Here is a 9,019-nt window from a genome sequence, read left to right on the forward strand (position 1 = left end):
TTCAAGGATGCCTTCAAGTATCAGGTGAAGAGCCTTGTTACTCTTGAATGCAGGAAAACATGTATGATGGAAAGTGATGTAAAGTTCATGAGATGACTAAAACTTATCTCCCAACTCCCATGTAATCCAAGCGATGACCTTTAAAACTTCATGTATAAGAAATTTCAATTGGCCTTCTGAACAAAAGGGGACTAAACTTAATGAAATTGAAGTACACAGGTATTGAGTAAAGAGGAGAATTAGGAGGGAATTTGTGAAGGAGATAAAGTAGAAATTCAATCTGCCACCGGAGTCTTAACTCTTGTTGCTGAAATAAGACGTTCTACGCTTCTTCGAAAGAGACCTTAGAGGGATTTCTTCAAACACTGAATCCAATATAGGATCAACATAATAATCACTATTTACACTGATATCAGAATCATCGTCATAAATATCAGAACATGGGGAAAATTCTCAATTACCCGTTCAACATTTTCTTTTATGAAGGTAACTTTCAAGCCTTTGATGGAGTTCTTTGGCACAAATCAATAATTGAACACAAATTTCTTCAAGAAAATCAGGGCCAATAGCATAATTTACCATATCACTGATTCCAGTGGGGTAATTTTCCTAGAGTAATGAAAGAGAGGCTTATGGAATTCAAAGCTCTGAGAGGTCTTTAATGACTTCCCGCTTAGGTAATATTGGGTTTTAAACCTTGAAAGCTTTTAAGCCATGTCTCTTGTGTGTCCCTGTGACAAAATCCATGAATATTTGGAACATTCAAGAGAGGATTAATTTGCCTTGCTTTTGGAGTGCTTTGAAGATCTAGGGTTATTGGGAGTTTCAAACTTTTTCCAATCCTTGGTTCACTAGATCATCTATGTAATTGGGTAAGAGATTTGAAAAGGAGATTATCTACGCCGGTTGTCGCTGGGTTTCAGGGTGGACGAAGGCTGAAGAGAAGGTAAACTCTCTAGCTAATAAAGGGGAAGTCCCAATGCTGTCAAACTTGGCTACTTCAGCCAAGAATTCCCTTCCTATTGAATATCTTTGATTCTTCTCCATCGTCCTAACTTTCTGTATGAATTCTTGGGTGTAACATTTGATTCAAGGGTGTTGCTAAAGTTCCATGAAACAGTCTATCATCAAGAGTACAGATCTTAGAATAAAGGTTAAGGATGAATGGTTTTTGGTCATTTCTATGAGCTTTGTTCTCTCTCCTTGCCATGTGGTTGGTTTCAAAGGAATGTTGTCGTCTACCATCTATTGTACAAAACCAATGGGTTGTTTGGCTGCCCGAGATGGTTAAGGATGGGACTAGGGAAGGGTGGTGAGAGAAAAGGGGCATGGTGTCGTACCCAAAGGTAGTATATTTTTTTAACAAAACAAAAACAAGAATTTCATTGATATAATGAAAAGATGGTACAAGGTAAAATGAGGAAGTAAGGATCAATAGGTGTACCCAGACATCTCAACAAGGTTGTCACCCCTTTAGCACCCTCATTACGTCCCATAATACAAGAAAATTATAAAGATAGTAGCTTGTCAGTTCTACAGTCATAGAGCAAAACATTTATACAAAAGTAGACCACCACTGAGCTAACATAGAACAGCCCAGAGAACAATCAAGAAAAAACAAAAAATAAAGAGAAACTCCAATCCATCTAAAAGAACGACAACCAATTCAGACTTATATCTTGCACCGAATAATTCTTAAACTCTTTGGAGAGAGAGCACCACGAGGAAGATAAACCCAAAGGTAGTATGTCGAGTTTCACCTAAATATCAAAAATTCAATAGGCATCATAGCACATAACACATCATTACTAAAGAGCAAAACCACAACCATAATCAGAAGAATGGCCTCACGAAGCCTAAACATTTAAAGGGAATGATGAAAGATATATCAAGATAGTAAACATGCCATACCAATTCCAACAATAATAGGAAGACCTTTGTTCTCCAATAACACCTGAAACAAGAACAAAGCTGCACTGACTATGGAGAATTATATGCAGAATTTCCAGACTGTCCTCTATCAATTCACATAGCATTACTACCTGAATCGCTTGAACAGCTAAAAGCAAACCTCTGTCCAGGTCACATGAATCAGGCATTGGAGCAAGCCTCATAGAGTCCCTGAAAGAGGCGGGATCTGTGGTTGCTTCATGAGAGTAATCTAAGCATGTAACATTATAATAGAGCACACGTACAAAATTGGTTATATAAATGCTAAAACTTGAGGAAATATACCAGTCACTAAATTATCAGATTGGGGAGGGCTAACAAATTGCCACGTTGCAACTACTGGTTCCATTTGAGATTTTGTTGGAGATCTGGTCCACGGCTGAGATAGATCCTCAAGTCGAGAAACAAGATTTGAAGTAACACGGATGGGCCTGGGAGCAATGACAACCTTTTCTTGGTTATTAGCCAGAGGTGTGTTTGGTAGAAGTGGAGGTGTATTTAATCGTGGTACACCTGTAGGTGAGGTTACTAATTATAAGTAAACAACAGGCCAAAATTTAGAAAACTACAAGAAACAATAAATTTGAAAGAGATGAAGAGGTACCAAACCAATAGAAAATAACCCCCCCCCCCCCCCCCCCCCCGGAAAATAAATATTGAGGGAAAGCAAGATAAATATGAAAATGAAGAGATGGAAAGAGAGAGAAGAAGAAAATAAAAGAAAAGGACATCAGAGAAAGGAAATACTAGGATCCAAAGTCGAAGCTCGACGCCCAACCTTTTCTTTCCAGAATCATCTCCAGATAAGACTTTGTAATCCAAGACCCTGTGATACCCATCCTCAACACTTCTTCTCCAACTGTCTAAAAAGGAAAGGAAAAGACAAAGGAGCAGGCATGAAATGAAAAACATGTTCACCATCATTGAATGAGTAAAACTTGCCACCCCCTAAACCCTAAGCAAGTTAACGAATGTAACAAAAAATATTTTGCTTTGAAAATGGAATGAGATAGAAGAAATTGCTAGCAAACGCATTCTTCAACTTAAAGAAAATACAAAATAGGCATTCAAGGGGTGAAGACTAAAGTGAACTGAAATCATCAACCTAAAAAGAATAAATAAAATAAAAAAGAAATTCCAAATAGAAATAACACATACAGGTGAGAAAAGAATTTGTAAAAAAGAAATTTGGGATAGCAATTAGACACTGGCCTGGAAAGAGTAATATAACATTAAACGGATCCTATCCATCAAGAAAAAACCTTAGTCACTGGATAAACTCAACAAAGAAAAATTTTGAATTTCATTCATGATATGATACGAAAAGTACAAAAGGATATAAATTTCAACTCAACAAAAAAGACTTATACATAATTTCCTAACAGAAGATCTTTCACTGCCACAAAGAGCTATTAGAGATTCCTATTCTGGAAGAGAGGGATAGAGGGAGAGCTGAAAGAGAGGAAGGGAGAGAGAGAGAGAGAGAGAGACCAAGGTTCTAATTTGAAAAGTGTATAACAGTCAAATTACAGGAAAATGAGGGGGCATACCAAAATTAATAGCCTTCAAGGAAAAAATAGATAGAACTTGAAGGATAAATCAGTGCCTACTTTTCTATTTGAGCTTCGCAGCACCATGAATGTCTCACCAAGAGAATCAATTGTTTCAAGTGACACAGAAACATTGCCCTTATTTACCGATATAGATGCCCTTTTATAACCAACCACTACTGTATAGCCCAAGTCCAGCAATCCACCTAAAGTCATCCGTCCAACCTGTTCCAAGTAAGATAGGAAACAAGTAAAATCAACTGAAGTTGAAAGCCATCAATGGATAACAGAAAATAACAAATCAAAATATGATAACTTTAAAACAAAGTTCACTAATATAACTTTAAAACAATGAAATGCTAAACTGTATACACTATATGACACTATCTTATAGAAGCTCGTCCTTACAAGAAAGAAAATAATTCTGTCAAAATTTTATTCAGACCTTTCTAAGAACTAGCAACTCTTCTATATCCAATGAAGAGGAACCAGTCCAATCTTTTCTCACATCTATCATTTACTCATCTCTCAATGTCAATTGGTCTAAAGTGAGTTCACCTTTTCATAAATTTTTTTCTCACAATTAGTGTATAGTGAGTTCACTCATTCTAATCATTGCTTAACAAATCTCATTGCTAATTATAAAAGCCCTTTGTAATCCATTAAATAGAACATCTCTTTTTGTAATTTATCATATCAAGTAAATGTATATGTTGGTGATATATAATTAACCTTCAACCGCTAGCTTAAAATTTTGAGTGAATTGGTGATTTAACATGGTATCAGAGCCCATTAAACCCAACGGGTATTCGATCCAAAATAGGTGAACCCAAAACAGGCACCATCTTGAGAAGGCATATTGGAGAAGTTGAGAGTCTCATATTGGAAAAACCAAGGGGACTCATACTCCATATAAGATAAGTGGGCTACTCCTCTCATTGCCAATTGGTTTTGAGATGGAACCCCATACTATCAAATTTAACAGTATATGTTCTATTAAAAATAATAATAAAAATAAATAAAAGGCTGTGAACATCTTAAAACCATACTCTACTCATGGTTAAGCATTCTAGAAACCATACTCTCCTCAAGGTCAAACCTCCAACTCCTTGTATAAAATGTCCCAACCTAGAAGGCAACTAGAAGTCCCCTAAAAATGTACTCACTTTTTTTACCACAATCAAAATTACGTGTATATCTAACACAAAAGGCATAAATTAAAATTGTCATGGCCACTAATAATTCCCAACAATATTAACGTACAGAAGTAGCACGAATTTGCTGGCTTCTATCAATTCCTAGACCAACAATCTAGTGCTTTATCAGCAACTGAGACAAAAAAGCTAGTGCCTCATAAAATTGGAATCAGACATATTACCTCAAATTCAGCTTTGGGTCTGATAATAAAATTTTTGTCAACTATCCTCTGGTCACCAAGTGCTAGATAGTACTTAATACCCGATTGTCGCACTTTAATCCAGTCATTTATATGTGCTTCTTCACTTGCAGATGGAGGCCTAAGATACATCTCAATAAAACTGAAATTTGAACAAAATTAACCATTGAGACCAACCCAATATTGACAAGTAGCTACTTGAAATAGTTATTTACTGATACCTACTTGTCTATATGTGTTTCATTTCCTTGAAAAGCATGGGCAGAATCTACATCTGGGAACTGTCAGAAAACACGACATTTTTAGTGTAAGCATACATGTGCTAGTTCTTAGGTTACCCACATTGAGGAACTTCAAATCACGGCAAGTGAATTAAACATGACTCATAACAATTTGCTTGTATAAGGTATAAGAAAATACTCAATGTGTTAATTTCTATTGGATATTAGAAACATGAAGAATTCGTAAAAGAAATCTATTTTACACAAAACTAAACATTTCATCAACCATGTGAAGTTAGAAAAATAAGAATAATAATAAATAAAGTTGAAAAAAGGAGTACTTTTCTAGACAACTTGAAGTTCTACCATTCATTGTGGTCTTCCATTATATCATCTTCCAGAAAAAAAAAAACTCTATTAAGTTGAAAGCCAAAGCTATTCTATCAAGGGCCACATGAGAATTGAAGATGTAAAGGATGATGTTCCAATAACCACGAGCAAAGGACCAATTGTGAAAGAGTTCACATGAGTTGTTGCCTTTCCTTGCAAAGGGTATACCAGTAAGGAGAAATAACATGATAAGGCTTTTATAAGAAAGTCATGCCTCAAGCCATAAGTGATCTTTTAATTTGTATGCATATATATAAAATAAATAAATAAATCTTCGGACATCATTTCTAATATACAAAAATAGATGGCAAAAGTAAAAGATTAGTGCAGACCTCACTTCTACATTTCAGCTTGTATATTGCCTCCCTAAATGATGAGACAAAGCTGTTATTAATTCTTATCTGCAATATTTAAACATGTGAAAGGGTAAAGCTGAAGTTTTAGGTACAAAAACAGGAGATAAGACGATAAACCAACCTGGGCATGATGAAGGTCCGGCTCTATGTGCTTTCTAAACAATGGAAAGATGCTATCAATAAGATAATCCAATGAGCAGGAATCTCCAATATCATGTCGAACTTTGGAAAGAAGGTTAAAATGAACCCCACCAACCTAATTTGCAAAAAATAACTAAATAAAAGTATTACTTCAACATCTTACTAACAAGAGAAACAACAAAAAGGCTACAGTCATTCCTAGAGCACAGCTAGTGAATCTGACATCTTAAACTTTTTTTTTTTACTTGAACCACGGACCTCTTGGTCATGAGCACATACATATGCAAGTCGAACTAAAACTGTTGTTGGCGAATCTAATATCTTAACTTCATCTTTAAATTTAAAAGTTCTTATTAAAGATCCACGTGAACAATGAGATCCAACCATACGACCAATAGGTTGGAAACTTCTCACACACAAGAATTCATATGTTCCTCATGCTTCAGAAATGAAGAACAGAATAACAAGTTACCACTGCCACCCGAATATCTAGCAAAGAACGTAATTTTGCATGTAATGCATAGGTTCCATCAATGATTACCTATAAAAAAATTCAAAGAAATCAGTCCACAAATCCACAAATGATCACAGAAGTTACATTAATCACTACTTACCACCCCAGATGAAGCACTCTTTATTATTTTTGAACTGACCCGTTTCTTTAGATGAAAGTCAAAAACTGGGATCATGGTGTCCCTTCCATTTGTCAAATCCTGCAAGCCAGTCATAAATAATGAATGGAAAAGAAGGGTCGTTAATAAAACACTAAGTTTCACTAGAAACTACAACTAAAAATCAACTCAGCCAAATCTATGCTTGTGTTTCTTCGCAAGCTTTTACAAATTCAGAACGGACAGTCCCAGATATTGATGGTGAAATGACATTTAAAGTTCTGGCAGTAGAAAAAAGTAAAGGTCCCTTAAAAAGCAAAGTGGAGCAGATAAAATAACCTCAAGATTCTGAACTAGAAGATCAAAGTCTATTGAATCCAAATCATTCCCCTCATCAACTCCATCACGATAGTTTTCCATTGATACAACATTACAACCAATTACAGATGCCACTTTCTCTGCTAAGCTTCAACAAAACCACATAGCATGATATATCAGAGCAAATAAAGGGATGCAAGTCAATTCTGACCACTGCTTCTTATAGGGAGAAAAAGAAAAAAAAAAAAATATATATATATATATATATATTATACCTGGTTTTACCGGAGCCGCTTGGACCACCAATGCCGACTGTTACAAGTCCATATTTTTTCTCTCTAAGTTCTTGAATGGATTTCACTAATAGATAATATCCATGATCAAAAGACTGCATATGTCAATTTCGGAAATGATTAGCCTTATCCGCAAGCTTTCTTCACAGTGTATCACATACAGACACCCAAGCATAAATCCAAAGAACAAATCAAATGAATGTATTTGATAACAATTGGCAATGAGAAAAGTAGCACATCTATCTTTTAAAATTGTGAGGTTCCTTAATTTTTCCAATGTGGAATCCTCAACAGAATGTTAACAGAGTATAATTCTAACTCAATTAACTAGGCTCCAATTGATAACATCCAGTTTTTTTGTTTTTGGAATTTGAAAATTATGCTTATACACACTCCTTTCATTTATTCCCTTCTTTGTTTTGTTATCACTTTTAAGCGTTTTCAAAAACCAATCCAAGTTCTGAAAACTAAAAGGCTTTATTTTAAAAAAACTTGTTCCCAGTTATGAAAGATGAAATTCATAGTAACAAGTTGTAAGAAAACAAGCATAATTTTAAAAACATAAAATTGTTATTATCTTATATCTCAACTAATACGTTTGTTGAGATATTGAGAATCTCACCCTTTCAACCAAGGAGACTCGTACTCCTTATAAAATGGATGGACTACACCTTCCATTATTGCCAATTAGTTTTTGAGATGAAACCCGTACTATCAAATAATATCAAGGTTCAAATTTTTGGATTCAAAACAAAAACAAACAAATAAATAAAACACAACATTTCAAGTGAACGAAAAAAAAAAACCAAAGCTATCAGATGACAATGTGCTTTTGCATGACAAAAATTATGAAGAAGAAACAGCGTCAATTCAAGAATCCAATACATCACAAAACCAGTGTACACAAACCTACATAAAAAGAGGGGAAAAAAAAAATACTGAAATTCCAGAGATGAAGAAGAAGACGAAACGCCAAAATTAAAATCCAATCTGGTGAAGTGAATATCAAAACAAGAAACCAAGAAAGCAGAATTCAGTGGATCAATTAAACATACCACATGAAGAGGCAGTGATTGAAGGATGGAGGAGGAAGAGGTGGAAGCGGAGGGCTGTTTTTGGTAAAAATCTCTGCCTTCCTGGAGAACTCGCTGAACCACCTCATCATCCATTTTGGTAGGGAAGAAAAGGAAAAGAGAAGCCCCGATTCTCAAATCGTCTGCAATTGACTATAGGAGGGGAGTTTGCGTGTTGAAGAAGCCAATCAAAATGAAGAACAGGAAGGAGTAGGAGAGACTGGAAAAGATGAAATGGATAGCCGTAAAGATGAAAAAGGGATCTATGTTTGTCATGATGTTCGAGCTTTTACACCTTTGCAGTTGCAGTTCTTCTACGGAATCATTTCGAAGAATACGCCTCCGATTCTGGGTTTTGCTTCCCCAAACATTGTTTCTACTCTATTGTATGATCAACTTTTTGGAAGCGGTAAAGTGTACAATTTTATCCCACTTTCGTTACAAACTTGGCATGATAACAACAACACACTCCCCCTTGTCATTGCAATCAAATCAGATTTATAATTTTATCATATTCACTCTTTTTAATCTCCTTACAGTTGTTGTTTTCCTTACATCTACTAAACTTACTCCAAAATTTAACTTCTTTTGGTATTATCGATCCGTTTTTTTTTTCTTTTTGCAAAATATTTATAGGGTGAACAAGAAAAAGCAATTTTACAGGCCGTTTGGCCCTCAGATTACGAACGACTCCAACTATTCTACTCTTTTCTTTATTTC

The 9,019-nt window shown here is 35.2% G+C and overlaps 1 protein-coding gene across 5 annotated transcripts in view; it reads right to left on the minus strand.

The window, feature by feature from the left end:
* LOC101220584 overlaps positions 1-8,789 on the minus strand; it is a 32,648-nt gene extending 23,859 nt beyond the window's left edge. The window contains exons 1-14 of one of the 5 annotated variants that reach the window (XM_031885697.1): positions 8,282-8,786; positions 7,209-7,321; positions 6,955-7,081; positions 6,619-6,717; positions 6,477-6,545; positions 5,985-6,119; positions 5,840-5,908; positions 5,122-5,177; positions 4,879-5,038; positions 3,561-3,725; positions 2,729-2,813; positions 2,236-2,463; positions 2,043-2,161; positions 1,912-1,954 (exon numbers count right to left, since the gene is read on the minus strand). In XM_031885697.1, the coding sequence (XP_031741557.1) occupies positions 1,912-1,954; positions 2,043-2,161; positions 2,236-2,463; positions 2,729-2,813; positions 3,561-3,725; positions 4,879-5,038; positions 5,122-5,177; positions 5,840-5,908; positions 5,985-6,119; positions 6,477-6,545; positions 6,619-6,717; positions 6,955-7,081; positions 7,209-7,321; positions 8,282-8,395 (1,582 nt within the window). In that variant the 5' untranslated portion in view covers positions 8,396-8,786. Of the gene's footprint in view, positions 1-1,911; positions 1,955-2,042; positions 2,162-2,235; positions 2,464-2,728; positions 2,814-3,560; positions 3,726-4,878; positions 5,039-5,121; positions 5,178-5,839; positions 5,909-5,984; positions 6,120-6,476; positions 6,546-6,618; positions 6,718-6,954; positions 7,082-7,208; positions 7,322-8,281 lie in introns of those variants that run through there. The other 4 variants (XM_011656802.2, XM_031885699.1, XM_031885698.1 and 1 more) reach the window with 4 other exon arrangements.
* Positions 8,790-9,019: the final 230 nt, after the last annotated feature.

This window comes from Cucumis sativus, chromosome 5 (assembly GCF_000004075.3).
Source record: "Cucumis sativus cultivar 9930 chromosome 5, Cucumber_9930_V3, whole genome shotgun sequence".
NCBI classification, from domain to species: Eukaryota; Viridiplantae; Streptophyta; class Magnoliopsida; order Cucurbitales; family Cucurbitaceae; genus Cucumis; species Cucumis sativus.